The sequence below is a fragment of the Bufo gargarizans genome, chromosome 9 (assembly GCF_014858855.1).
Source record: "Bufo gargarizans isolate SCDJY-AF-19 chromosome 9, ASM1485885v1, whole genome shotgun sequence".
In the NCBI taxonomy this organism is placed as follows: domain Eukaryota; kingdom Metazoa; phylum Chordata; class Amphibia; order Anura; family Bufonidae; genus Bufo; species Bufo gargarizans.
Genome location: NC_058088.1, coordinates 160402478 through 160417889, shown reverse-complemented (window position 1 = coordinate 160417889; position 15412 = coordinate 160402478). Strand labels below are relative to the sequence as shown.

Here is a 15412-nt window from a genome sequence, read left to right as displayed (position 1 = left end):
GTCTCAAGGGCTATGGATGGCATGATTTATTATTGCATTGTGCCCATTTCTGCTATTAAAAAATAAATAAAATAATTCCATTTGGTCTTTGTTTAAAATTTTCAACTGTTTGTCCTCTGCATACTTCAGGGTGTCAATGGTTCTACAGCAGGCACGCTCAACCTGCGGCCCTCCAGCTGTTGCAAAACTACACCTCCCAGCATGCCTGAACAGACTACAGCTATCAGCCTACAGCAGGGCATTGTGGGAGTTGTAGTTTTACAACAGCTGGAGGGCCGCAGGTTGGGTATGCCTGTTCTACAGACTGGACTTTGTTAGAGAGCTGGCTCGATCTGCAGCTATTATCTGTACTTTCCTGACAGCTTATAAACACTCATTCAAACAGAAATTGTATAATTTAGATAATTTAGCATAAATCAGTGTTTAATAGCTGTGTGTAATGACTGCTCCCCCCATCCCCAATGTCTAGGCCCCTTCTATGCATTATACTTACCTGCTCCCAGCGACGCTCCGGATCCCTGCACGGCTGCCGGGGAACAGATAAGTATAATTTATACGAGGGGCCTGGGCATTGGGGGGTCATTATAGGATAACCCCTTTAAAGATGCACTCTCACAAAAAAATGTATTCTCTGACCTGTTAGAAAGGTACATGATGTAAACTGTAGTGAAGGTAATTTCCCTTCCAGTGACTGTATTTGTAAGTTATCCTCTCCTCTCTGATCCTCAGCTGTGTCATGTGACCAGCACTCTGACTTTCCAAAGAACACAGCATCTTATTGTGGACAGGAAGCCAGTTTCTCTGTGTATTCCTATGGGAGCCTCACTCTGTCTCATAGGAATGAATAGAGAAGTAACGGACTTCCTGTCCTGTGTCAGTCGGAAATCAGAGCTGGTCACGTGACACAGCTGAGGATCAGAAGGGAGGTTATAACTCACAAATACAGTCACTGGTAAGAAGATTACCTTCACTACAGATTACATCATGTACCCTTCTAACAGGTCAGAGAATACAAAATTGTGTGGGAGTGCTTCTTTAAAGTGTAAAAGCATCTTTTTAACAGGATAGGACTTTTAAGGGGTGTTTAATCTTTTCATGTTTTTTTTAGGTTATGCAGCCCCGTATGGATACAGCGCTGCTGCACCCGCCTATGGTATGTTCACACTTTGGAAATGTATAGTTAAGTCTATGTGCTGCTGTGTCAATGTATAGAACTATTTTCTGTCCTATGACAGCATATCCACTTTAGTTTAAAAAAAGAGAAGTTAAAGGGGTTGTGTCACTTCAGCATAGCATTTATCATGTAGATGACGTTAATACAAGCCACTTACTACTAATGTATTGTGATTGTCCATATTGCTTCCTTTGCTGGCCGGATTCATTTTTCCATAGTTATGACCACCTTGTAATCCAGCAGCGGTCGTCGTGCTTGCACACTATAGGAAAAAGCACATTTTCCTATAGTGTGCAAGCACGCCCACCACGGTTGCACTTTCTCCTAGTTAAAAACTTTTGAAATGTATATGATCACCCCAGCCTCTCCTTCACGAAAGATGGCTACACCATTAAGGCCTCTTTCACACGAGCGAGTTTTCTGTCCGGATGCGATGCGTGTAGTGAATACATAGCATCCGGACTGAATCCTGTGCCATTCTTTCCAAATGGGTCTCTGCACATCAGCGGCGTTTGATCATCTCTGCATTTAGGGAAATTCACAGCATCTTCTATATTGTGAGTTTTCCCCGCATCCCCGGCCTCATAGAAATGAATGGGGCTTGTGTGAAAAACTGAATAAATCCGGATGCAATGCGTTTTTCACTCATGGCTGGTAGATGTTCAGTGTTATTTTTCTTCACACGTGTGAAAAACACATCAAAAACTGGTTCCACACAGACACGTAAAACCATCAGTTTTTCCCTAAACAGACCCTGGCGCATCGCTCGTGTGAAATACGCCTAGCAGGTTAAACGGGTAAATGAAGGAGCTGTTTAATGTATTGTCATGAAGGTTTCTGATTTCTGCACTAGAACGTTCTGCGGTGGACAGTTTCTAAGCAGAACTTCACACTGTGCCCTCGCTTTTCAGCACCAGCTTCTCCGGTGAACACTTTGCTTTTTCTGTGCGTCCTGCTGTGCTGAATAAATACTCGTTTCTGCCGCAGAGTGGTGGCTGAAGTAAACTCTATGGGGGGATTGCACCCTCTGGTTCTCTTATTTCCACAGACAATACAACAATAACCACATTTTGATGTATTTGTAGCTAAATATACACAGTAAAGTTAAAGGGGTCGGCCACTTTCTGGTTATTGTTGACCATTGTGTTTTTGAGGACTTACTTGAAAGTCTTTCTTGAAATTCTGCACCATTTTCTATATTTCATAAGGAATGTCCTCTTGTTTACAAAGTCTTTTGTGCTGCCCACGTAGAGATCCTGTCCATAAAATGGCTGCCGATGGAGGGTCATGTGACCTGGCAGATCACCTCCACGTCTCCGCAGATCACCTCTACGTCTCCTCCATTCAAATAGACCACCTCTGCCATCTGCACTTGTTTGGATGGAGGAGACATCGCATGGAGGTGATTTGCCTGGTCACATGAACCTCCATCAGTGGCCTTTTTTTGGATAGGACCTCTGTGAACAGTACGAAAAGGCTTTGTAAACAAGGGAGCAAACATTATAAAAAAAAATATAGAAAATGGTGCAGATTTTCAACACAGACTATAATAGTAAGTGCCATGCAATCATGTCACAAACACCTTGGTCAGCAATATCCAGAAGGTGGCCTTCCCCTTTAAAGACGCGGCTCCAGATAAAGTCCTCAGTTTACATACACCTTGTCCACATTCATTAAAACTGTGTTTTACGCAATTGCTGACATTTCCTCTCTTAGGTCTGACTTCTGAGTCCCTGGGAATGTGATGAAAGAAAGGCGAAATACATTATTGTCTCTAGTATTATTATGACACTTCGCGTTCTTGAAATCTACTCGTGAGCCTAGTTGACCTAAGAGACTTAAATGTCAGCTGTATGTCAACTTCAGCTGTATGTACAGCAGAGCTGCGCTCCTTGTACCTGCCGCCTGAGTAACTCGTTACTGTCCAGTGTGTGGTCCCCAGGTATTTCTTAGACTATCACTCACACACTTGAGGGAGCTCCTTGTGGGCCTGAACCTTATCCTGCAGTGTGGTTGTATATACAGGCAAGGGAACTATCTGAAATTAGGTGGGAAAAGAGGCTCCTCCGAAGATGCATTTACCCATAGGATTTATGGGAATTCCCAGTCTGTTACAGAAACATCTGCTCTGGATCAGAGTGGTCTTCAGGAGAGATCTCAAGCTCTATGTAATATATGTATATGCAGGACCCACAACTATGTCTTGACTCTAGTCCCACCTGCAGAGACCACCGCACGCTTAGACAGGTAGAGAATGGGTGGCTCATGGAAAACCAAGCAAGCGGGCCAGCATTTTTCTCCACAGTCTTCCTACTGACCCCCATACATTGTCAGGGACACGCAATGTGGACTCCTTATGTGTAGTAGTACTCATGTATTACTGCAAATAATAGTCCAGAATCGTGGTGACAGATTCCCTTTTAAATGATCACTCTTAGGCCTCATGCATTATTTATTAGCACACTGTCTCATTCGTCTCTTTGGGGCCATGCACACATTAGTATTTTTGCCAGCGTCACTGCTGAAGCCAGTCATTGGCTGCAGCAAAGCATGTGACCATGCTGCGCCGGTTATAAACACTGCAGGGACTGTAAAATGGCCGCACTGGAGGCAGCGTGGAGAACCGGAGCAGGTAAGTATGAATCCTTTAAGCCTAATTCAGACAATGATTTCCATCAGTGACTGTTAACCAAAACCAGGAGCAGATCCTACACACAGATATGGAAAGATGTGCACCTGGTTTTGGCTCACAATCACTGAACGAACACTGACCTATGATTGATTTAGTCCTTATCTGATAATATGGACCTCCTATCGGATTCTGACCCCCATTGGGCGTGCATCCTGATGATGGTCACTGTTGGTGATGCACTTGGTAAGCCTGCATGAACCATTGTACTTACAGTGACTATTTTTTCTTTCCAGGAATCCCGAAGAGGATGGTTCTATTACCAGTTATGAAATTTCCAGCATATCCAGTTCCCCACTACTCCTTTTTTTAACACAACGGACCAGACAGTCCAGAATGTCGGAGATGGAGCTTATTTTCTTTGACCGTGGGATTTTCTTTGTAAAGACCCTTTTTTTCCTACTTTTTTTATTTTAACAACAAAAACAACAAAAAAAAACTACATTTAGTTCTTAAAAACTTGAAGAAAATTGTACTGTGAAATGTTACCTCATTTACAGATAAATTAACTCTTTTACTGCCAGTAGGCACAGCCATGTATAGAAAGTCTTATCTGACAACAGAGGTAGGAAGCCTTCTGTCCTAGGGAAGATGTAGATGATAAAAAGACATAACTTTTAAATGAAGAAAGAGACTGTAAAATTAATAAATACATTTGTGAAGGATGTATGATATTAAACTGATAAGAAAATAAAATGTTTTGTCCTACACGCGTGCAGCATCTACTTCCAGGGTCAGGAGAGAAGAGGAAACATTTGGCAGCTTTTTTTTTTTTTTTTTTTCTAGTACCAGAATAGATTATTCTTGGCACAAAGACTGGGCGTCATTAGACATTAACCGTTTAATTGCCAAGGACATATGGCATGCTTCGACTATAACTGCTTGCCGCAGCTAGACGTCACATCTTTATATCGTTAAAGCCAAAAAGTGTAGCTTTTGCATTATATCATATTCCATATTTGGATCCAATAAACTGGCCTGAGCGCTCACGTGAGATAGGGCCCCAGCATGGTAAGTTGCACTTCTTTGAGGTGGCTATACACACTAGTCTATAGTTGAGCAAAGTGGACAATTTGTCTGTTGAAATTTGAGGTTTTCCGAAGAAAAATATTCTACAGCTTTCAAACCAGCACCTGGATCTGAATACTTTTGTCATTGCATGTAATTAAAAATGTATTATAGCTACTGAGTTATTCAATGAATTCTATCTGTATAGCGCCATCTGCTGTTTGCATTTTTTCTAATTTCTCTATGCTGGTCACGGAGCTGGAAGCACATGCTCAGTTCCACCCTTCAACTGCCCCCAGTTGCAGCAGAAAGGACGTGCCCCCAAAGTAGATAGATTGACATAAATATAGCAGAACAATTGGAGCAATGGCTGGGGAGATCTCTCGATCTGCTGGTTATAGCTTTTTTAGAAAGAGGTTGTCATTTACTAGATAAGGGATGCTCGACCTGCGGCCCTCCAGCTGTTGTAAAACTACAACTCCCACCGTGCCCTGCTGTAGGCTGTCCGAGAATGATGGGAGTTGTAGTTTTGCAACAGCTGGAGGGCCGCAGGTTGAGCATGCCTGTACTAGATTATGGTTTTCATCTCTTACATTATTCATGGGATAACCCCTTTAACAATGAACATTCATTTTAGCCGACAAACGATAGACCTTTATCGTTTAAAATATTTTCGTACGATAGTCCGATAAAAGACCTTTCCTTCAAGGAAAGATTGTTTGTGAATGATTTCTCTTGGAAGAAAGATCTTTCTGGAATCCTTCTTTCAATCGTTCAATTTCATTGAACATGTATTGGCAGTTTGAACAACTGTAATGGCCGATATGGACTAACATTTGTATGGCTGTGTCTACGAAATGAATGTTCACCAGATTGTTTAAATGTTCAACGATCAACCAAAGTCTATCTAATGTGTATGACCAGCTTTAGTCCTGGGTCTTGGTTAGGGAGGGGTGGAAGCTAAAAGTGACTTCAGAGAGAGAGATCCGTCTGATACTGTCATCTCTGCCTTGTACAGTCTCCAGTGGAGCAACTCAGGAACTTTTCTTCATGTTATCACCGCCCTTACCAGTCAGAGAGGATATCTGCTCTATTGTCACATTTGGGGATAGCTTCTACTAAAGAGTAAGAAATGCAACAGTTGTGCATCTTGTCACCTCCTGTCCTTTATCAGGACATTTGACACCTCAAGATTCAGATACCTGCTGGTATATGGATCATGGATATTTGTGGTCTCCAACACCGGTGATTATTTGATATGTCCATATAGACATAACTAGCATGTATTTTATGGCAAATTTATCGCACTCTGCACTCCAGAATTCTGGTTTTAAAAGTTGGAAAATAGAGCTTTTTGTGATTTATTTATTTATTTTTTTGGGGGGGGGGGTTTATTTGCATTTTTACACCAATTCAGTTTTGGAAAGTAGGTATGGTTAGCATAAAGGGGCTCCCGGGGAGTCAAAAAAACTGAAAGTATTGAAAAAACCTCTAACATTTTTTATTTATTTTTTATCTGGGGTCAGGGCTGAAATCAGACGTAAGTTCCCCTTACTCACTTTTAGCATGTAGGATACGAATACCTGCCCCTAAAACTGCCCAGAACAGCACTATACACCGCCTACTTGAGGCAGTGTAGTCACCATGCTCCCTGCTAGGCGGAAGTCTCCACCTAGCATAGTCTTGTAAAGCCTGGTACGTCACCGGCTCACAACAAACAGGCCGTGCCCTGCGTGATGCAATGTAAGGGAAGCATAGAAGCAAGAAAATGCTCCAATTCTCCACTCGTTCTTGGTAAAGGAGTGAGGGAGAGCTTATATACGGGTTCAGCCCTGAACCCTGACAACCCTTTTAATATAATTGATAAACTGAACTGTTTGCTAATGACACCCCTCCCCCTCAGCAGTGTCTGGTCCCTCGTTCCAGCTTGTAAATACAAAGTGAGCTCTGTTCAGATAGATACAGATGAGAGATTATCTCATTGTGAGCTGTCCATTAGGCACCATTCAAACGACCATATGGCCGCCATTCCTGTGTTGCGGACCGCAAAACACAGGCACCAGCCGTGTGCACCCATTGACTTGAATGGGTCTGCGATCCGCAAAATATGGCAAAAGATAGAACATGTCCTATCTTTTGCAGTGCAGAGACACGGATTGGAAGCCCACAGAAACTGGGTCTGTGCCTCAGCACTGCAAAAGATAAGAGATGTCCTGTCTTTTGCCATATCTTGCGGATCACTGACTTATTCAAGTCAATGGGTCTGCACCGTAGTTTGAAGTTCAAACAACTGGTGCCTGTGTTTTGCGGAGAGCCCCTATGATTGTGTAAATGGGCCCTAATATAGTGCTTTACAGGCAGAGATTGGAGCTTCCACATGGCTCCTGAGCTTTGCCTTCTGACTCAGGCCGTCCTGCTTGTGTTTAGGACGGATTCCAGACTGAATAATATGGCAGCAGCCATTTTAATTTCTTCACTGATTGGCTCGTTTTGTCTAGAGGGCATTCTAAATCATTAAAGGCTTTCGAACCAAGTGTGGCAGTATTCCTGAAACTACGCAGTATCGGGAGTGGACAAATGGCACCATTGTGAATTGGCAATGTGGAAACGTCGGCTACGAAGGTACATGAGGGTGGACTGACCTGCTCACTGCAAAAATTAACCAACAGGCTGCCAGACATGTTCAGCGAACCCTACTGTGTATGGGCTCCGAAGAAGACAGATGGTCACTGCACCTCTGCTAACAAAATTGCATCGGTAGAAAAGTTTTCGCTTTTATAGTAGTATGGGAATTGGACGTCCGCCGTAAGGGTTGCTTTCTCTGATGACTCACGTTTTCTGCTTCATTGAATGGATGGATGGTGGCTTGTCAGGTGAGAAACCCCAGAGAACAAACACCCTGCAACCATTGCTGGAGGTGGCAGCATTATGGTCTAGGGAATGTTTTCAAGGCATTCTCTGGGTCCACTCATCCATGTGAAAGGTATTCTCAACTGATTTAGGTATGAATCCATCCTTGCAGATTACATACAGGCAACATCACATGGCGAGAAATGCCCAACATTGGAAGAGCATGACCAAGACTTTCAGGTGCTACCCTGGCCCCCTAATTCCCCAGAATGGAACCCAGTTGAGCATCTGTGGGACCAACTTGATTGTCATGTTTGCTCTATGGATCCTCCCCCACGCACCCTCTAGCAGCTGTGGGATGCTCTGCAGTCAGCCATGGCTCCACATACTTGTGACTACCTACCTAGGACCTTTATGGAGTCATTCACAGCCCTTCAGGAGCTACTCTGGATATTAGGTGCTGGTCATAATAATGTGAGTCAACTGTCTATATACATGTAATAGGTTGGTAAAAAGTATAATGGGGCGTTCCCGTTTAGTTTTTCTTGCTTTTGGCTTTACATACTGCAGATTGCTTAAAGGGATGCATAGCTATAGAAGCGAGGTCAGTGCTCTTAATTTTTAATATTAAAATGATTTTAAATGTGATTCCAGTGTGCTAACCTTGGATCCCACAGCGGTAGGTGTACTGTTTGGCCATTCAGGTGGCTGTAATATAAATGCATTTCCGGGTCAGTTTTATGGCTACCACATATGGGCCCTCCCTGTGTGTTCAGACAGCACCGAACTGAGATAACAGAGCCCCCCTAAAAAATATCTACTATGACCCAAATGAGACTGCCATGATACGGATAAATGTAAAGGTCTGTATTACTGCTGTGTCATGGCGGTGTGATATGGGCCATCGCTATCTTAAGTTTTCTTAAAGAGGAAATATCCTTCCGTTCCGGCGCTGTGTCCCCCGCTGTTTTTGGCACCTCATATGTTAATTTAGATTAACGGTACAGGGAGGATGAGGCGGCAGGGTTTCTCAGGGAGCAAAAACTGTTCACCTTCTCCCTGGCTGTGATGCTCTCCACTATGATTGGACCCCTCTACAGCCAGGGAGAAGGAGTCACCCATTGAGAAATCGGGCCGTCTCCTCCTCCCTGTACTGATGCTCTAAATTAACATATCAGGCGCCAAAAACAGCAGGGCACACAGCACCAGAACGGAGGGGTATTTTAGAGGGAAAAAAAAAGTGCTTTTATCTGGAGGGACCGCCCTATCTGGCAAGCATACCAGATTCTAACCCATAATCCCATGAATGGTCCTCTTTAACTTGTAATAGTTTTGTAGCTTTACATAGGACTTTAAGCAAAAACATCTACTATGCTATAGCAGCACAATATCTATACTACAACACGAGTCTTGTACATCCAGCATAGTTCTATAGTTTCCTCCTGGTTCAACCAACCATATAACGTTGAGTATTTAAGTGGAACATTTCTAGTTCCTCATTACACATACAATTACCAGGAAATGTATAGAGTTACAGATTTAACTCTGCACCGTAGACACTGCAGGGCATCAGAACATCTGGCAAACCCCTTTCCTAGCATCTGTTCCCTGCATTATAGGCACCGTATTAGAATAAATACTATATTCTAGTAATTAATACTATATGATGTGTGCATAAAATAATCATAAACATAAGGCAGGAGTCTGCTGCGCGGCGGGCCTATGTTCTATAGCAGGGGGTTGGTCTGAGCTTGTGTTTTGAAAGCTCAGGAAAACCAAATCATCCGCTGTATAGCTCGCTGACTTCCATAATGTCTTAATTACACACAGTAGCTGTTCACCCGTCGGCAAATTGCTGCGCTGAAACAGCCGATTCTGAGTCTCAGAAGGTATCTCCCTCTCCACAGGCTTTATTAACCTTGCACTGAAGAGGCTCTGGTCTTCATTTGTGGTTTTCTACCACATTTAGCTTGATTGTTTCTGTGTTACAGATGTAAAAGGTTCAGATTCAAGAGAATAATCAAATCATTCCAGTCTTAACTGGTCTTGTGGCATCTGCATTATTCCTGTTGTAGAAGGAACGGTATGGGATAAGAAGTTCCCTCCATACATTGGTGCTGCTGATCTGCTACCTGAATTCACCTTGCATGCCGCAAATGAATAGAAAGAAACAATCTTGCCTATGACTATAAAATATATGTACAGTAGTGTTCCAAAAAATAAAAATCAAACATCTTTAACCTGATGAATCACTGTTTGTGGTAGAAGTGATATTACTACGACTACGTAGCAAATAATTGTAAATGTAGTAGAGTAATAGAAAAAAAAACAGACCCAAATAATTTATTGGTTAATTTTAAAGGGCATGCTCAAAATAATAGCACAGAAGAGGGCCCTCAGTCATGAGGAATGCTCTCTGCAACATCTGGACATAGCCAGCGGCCGTTTGACGCCCCTGCACTTCCTGAAGCTCCATTGTTCCACTGAAGGAAAAAGCACCCCAGACCATTATGGCGCCCCCTCCACTGTGGCGCGTAGAAAACATCTCAGGTGGGATCTGCTTGTCATGCCAGTAAGGCCTCATGCACACGACTGTTGTGTGCACCCGTGGCCGTTGTTCCGTTTTCCGTGATTTTCTGCGGACCCATTGACTTTCAATGGGTCCGTTGAAAACTCGGAAATGCACCGTTTGTCATCCGCCTCCGTGATCCGTGTATCCTGTCCGTCAAAAAAATAGGACCTGTCCTATTTTTTTGACTGACAACGGTTCACGGACCCATTCAAGTCAATGGGTCCGTGAAGGAACACGGATGCACACAAGATTGGCATCCGTGTCCGTGATCCGTGGCCGTAGGTTACTTTCATACAGACGGATCCGAAGATCCGTCTGCATAAAAGCTTTTTCAGAGCTGAGTTTTCACTTCGTGAAAACTCAGATCCGACAGTATATTCTAACACAGAGGCGTTCCCATAGTGATGGGGACGCTTCTAGTTAGAATATACAATGAACTGTGTACATGACTGCTGCCTGGCAGCACCCGATCTCTTACAGGGAGCTGTGATCCGTACAATTAACCCCTCAGGTGCTGCACCTGAAGGGGTTAATTTTGCGTATCATAGCCCCCTGTAAGAGATCCGGGGCTGCCAGGCAGCAGGGGGCAGACCCCCCCTCCCTCCCCAGTTTAAATTTCATTGGTGGAGCTGTGTCCCCCAATGGAAAAGTCGAGAAAAAGATTTTACAGGTGAGTTTCACAAAAATCTCCTTTTCTCGTACTTTTTTCAATTGGGGGACACAGACCATGGGACGTCCTAAAGCAGTCCATGGGGTGGGAAAAACATCAGCACCGCCAGGAGGAACGTCCAACGGTCAAACAGGAACCACAGCCTGTAAAACCCTGCAGCAAAAGACAGCATCAGCCGAAGCCAGGAATGCAGCTGATAAAACTTCGTAAAGGACCGTAAGGACGAGCAGGTGGCCGCCTTACGCAGCTGACTCGCAGAGGCACGATTGCGCCTTGCCCAGGAAGCCTCCACCACCCTAGTGGCGAGAGCGGCAAATCGAGCCGGGGAACCCTACCACGAGCGCGATAACAGCCGAGCGGATCCATCGTGCCACAGTGACCTTGGAGGCCGCCAGACCCCTACGAGGTCCCTCGGGAACCACAAGGAGGAATCAGAACTGCGAACGTAAGCGGTAGCCATTAGATACACTTCCAAGGCCCGGACGTCAGCCAGGGAGTGTAGAGCGCGTTCCTCTGAGTTTGCCAGAGAAGGGTAAAAGGAGGGCAGGACAAGATCCTTGCTAAAGGTGGAAGAAGAGACCACCATTGGCAAAAAGGAGGGAACCGGACGGAACACAACCGTATCCTGGAGAAAAACCAGAAAGGGGCTCCTGGCGGGAAAGAGCGGCGAGCTCCAACACCTGTCTAATGGGAGATGTGGCCAAGGAAAACCACTCTCCAGGTGAGAAAGGTCAGGGAGACCTCTCCCAGAGGTTCGAAGGGGACCGCCTGCAGAGCACGCAGGACCAAGTAGAGATCTCAAGGAGGCAAAAGGGGAACATACGGGAACCAAATGTGCCACCCTCTGAAGAAAAACCTTCACAGGACCCATAAGAGCAAGGGACCCTTGAAAAAGGAAGGCAGCGCCGAAACCTGACCATTCAGGGAACTCAGCGACAGTCCCACCTCAAGTCCAGACTGAAGAAAAGACAGCACCATCGGGATGGAAAAGTGAAGGGGAGGGAACCCCGAGTTCTCACAAAAAGTCATGAAGGCCTACTAGGTACGATAGTAATCTGTGAGGAAGCCGGCTTCCCCTGATCATGATTCTAACCACCGAATCCGAGAATCCCCTCATCTTCAGGATGACGGTTTCAACAGCCACGCCGTTAAACAAAGAGACCGTAGATTCCGGAGGAAGAGAGGACCCCGAGACAGTAGAACCTCCCTGTCGGGAAGAAGCCATTGAGACACCAGCGCGTCCACCCCATATGCCTTCGGACCTCGGGCGCGAGCCGGAGACCTGGGAGCTTGTTGTTGAACCTATGACGACATCAGATCCACATTGTTTCGACTTAGAAAGTCCGCAGCCCAGATGCCTATTCCCGGAAGGAATACCGCTGACCACACCGGAATGTGTGACTCCGCCCACAGCAGAATAATTATTATATATATACATTTTTTTATATATTTTTTTTAACCTCCCGCATCACTGTCCGGCTGCGGTCCCACCTTGATGGCTGAAGTAAGTCACTCTCAGCTCAAGGATGTTGATAGGGAAACTATTCCGTTGTCGACCAAACCCCCAGGATCGAGTGGGACCGGAGAACGCCGCCCCAGCCAGAGGCAGGCATCAGTGTTCCAGGAAAAGAACGGGAGTAACAATTTTCCCGCCTTCAGGTTCATAGGGAGCCCACACCACAAAAAAAGCTTCCTGAACCTGTAGAAAATATAAAACAGAACGCGTCACCTGCAGATGTAAGCGTACAGACCATGAGAGGTCTCGTCCCAGAGGGAAAGATCTCCTGTCGCAGCGACAGAGTGTGAGAAAAAAACTGGGCATATGGTACGGCCTCGGAAGAGGCCACCACAAAACCCAGGACCCGCAGGTACTCCTGAAAGGAGAGACACAGGGAGCGCAGAAGGTGCGACACCGCAATTTGGATCCAGAAGACCTAGTAGTCTGAAAGAAAAAAAAAAATCTCTCGGTCAAGGCATCCAAAAATATCTCCAGAAGGAGAGCTTCAGGGACGGGAGGAGAAGGATCGTGGAAGTCGATCAACCAACCGAGCTGTTTCATTTGAACAGTGATCCGGACGCTGTTCCAGGTAAGGCCGCCAAGAAATGTCCTTGGTGCGAAGAAGAGCCATAAAAGGGGCTAGGATCATGGTAAAGACCCTAGGGGCAGACGCTAACCGGAAAGGGAGGGCGACAAAAACACAAAGTCGGCCACCCATAGCAAGCGCAGGAATCGTTGTGAGATTATGCGATCGGGCCATGCGGACAGGCGTCCCGGAAGTCTACGGACGCGAGGAATTACCCTGGAGAAGAGAAACAATAACGAAGCGGAGGGATACCAATCTAAACCTCCTTATCCGGAGGAAAAAGTTTTGAGCAGCTCCGGATCCAGGGTCGGACGCACCGACTCCTCCTTCCTTGGAACGATTAACAGGTCTGAAAAGAAAACAGAGCCCTGTTCCTCTGGAGAAACCGGGGTAATAACCCCCCTGGTCCAGAAGGGAAGAAACTGCCATCCAGAGATCCGAGGCACGGAACGGATCCCCCGGAACGCTGGATGTAAACTCTACCTTGTAACCCGACGTTACAGTTCTTAGAGCCCAGGCGTCCTGAACATGAGCCCTCCAAACCTGTGGAAGTAGCAGGGAGGCCGACTGCGCCCTTGGACACCATAAGGGCTGGGGCTTGAAGCGAGGGGGGGGTTCCTGCGGGAGTCCTATAGCCCCCCCAGCGACTGGTACTGGAACCGGAGGACCCGGTTCGAAAGGGACGTTAGGACGTAGGTGTGGAATGTTAGAGTTCTTGCCCCCAGATAGCGGTAGAGAAAAACTCGTCCAGCTGAGCCCTAAAAAACCTGGAACCCTCAAAGGGGAGGCTAGTAAGGGGACACTTTGAGAAGCGTCAGCGTCCCACACTATCAACCCGACCTCTCTGTGCAGAATGACGAGAGGGCTACAATGCGGGTAACGAGGGAATCAATGTCCATGGAAGCCTCGCAAAGGAATTTGGAAGACTGAGACACCTGGAGAACCAAATCTGGTGTGTCAGTAGACGCATCATGTTCCGCCAGGTTCAGGTGGTGGCGCTGCAACCACACCTGGGGAGAACACTGGCCTAACGTGCCCACCAGAGATAAATGGCTCTTGAGAGAGAATCTAGGCGCCCGTCCAGAACGTCCTGCAGAAAGGAGCCGGTAAGGACAGGGAAGGCAGTGATCCTGGACACTGGGGGATCCACCCTAGGGGAGAAGACCAGCCCTCCCCACTGCTCAGTCGTAAAAGGATGATCCTGTCCCAGGTTCTGGGTATGACCGCGGAAATCCCTCATGGATAGGAAAAACGCGGCAACCTATGGCTTCTTGGACGGAAAACAAAAAAGGAGGGAACTCCCGCGTAGAGGAGAATCCCCTTGGAGATTACAGGTGTCACGGACAGCCGCTACTAAGTCCGCCAAACATGGGGAGCTTAGGCGGAGGGACCCGCTCCATGACCTCGTCCGAGCCGGACAATCCCCCTTCAGACCTGCGCTCCTTAGGGGGGGGGGGGGAGAGTCGTCTGAACACATCTCTAGACGAGGGGGGAAAACTGAGTCATCCAAGGATGGATGCTACCGCTCACGCTGCCTCTTATTAGTCAGGCGACCTCAGCGGGGAGACGGAGTGGTAGGGGCCACTGGATTGGCAACTGCCATACGGTCCAAAAAGGACATGGCTGCCTTGGCGACTCAGGACAAATCAGCGGCCGCGCAGGACCTGGCAGATGCCCAAGCGTGTACCGCCGGGACAGAAATAAACATTTTTCCCCCTTTTAAAAAAAAAAAAAGACAAAGTGGTTTGAACTCAGAAAGTCTGGACTGGGGCAACAGCCTTATCACTGAGCTACCAGCTTGCCTTAGGAGCTGGGTTAGGCAGGAAGGAGATCCTGTCCAGGCCCAGGGCAGGAGGCACAAAAACCAGTGGTCTAACAGGACCCATTGGAGCCTGAGAAGGTGACTAGGCTTAGGCATGATAACAACTATGCAAGAAATCTACAGTTGTAGTTAGAGAAAAGAAACCTTAACAGTGTCTTCTGGGAATCGAACTAGAGATCGTTCACATCAGAAGCAAGGCATTTATACACACACACACACACACACACACACACACACACAGCTAGACAGCTGTCCAGAGAGAAGCAGATTGAATAGGGTTAAGATGCCATTACTCTGTGTTGCTGTTCAGCAGGGGAGCAGTCAGGAGCGTGGGAACCTTTGTAGCAGACAGAGGAAGATGCTGGAGCGCTGCGTCAGGCTCCGCCCCCCGGCCGCGTCAGGCTCCGCCCCCCGGTCGATAGAAGCGCAGGAAAAAAATTGCACGCTCCACTCCTTGTGCTTTCTGAAAACATGTCCCCCAGTGCCGAACACAGCAAAGCGGGGGTTAACAAGGCACCACGCACGCCTGCAGTTGCAGCCCAA

The 15412-nt window shown here is 46.5% G+C and overlaps 1 protein-coding gene across 4 annotated transcripts in view; it reads left to right on the top strand.

Annotated features, from left to right (window-relative positions):
• The window catches only part of LOC122919905 (spermatid perinuclear RNA binding protein), a 125991-nt gene extending 121420 nt beyond the window's left edge, over positions 1 to 4571 (top strand). For all 4 annotated transcript variants that reach the window (XM_044269091.1, XM_044269093.1, XM_044269092.1 and 1 more), the window contains 2 exons: positions 1109 to 1153; positions 4100 to 4571. In XM_044269091.1, the coding sequence (XP_044125026.1) occupies positions 1109 to 1153; positions 4100 to 4176 (122 nt within the window). In that variant the 3' untranslated portion in view covers positions 4177 to 4571. The remainder of the gene's footprint in view (positions 1 to 1108; positions 1154 to 4099) is intronic.
• Positions 4572 to 15412: the final 10841 nt, after the last annotated feature.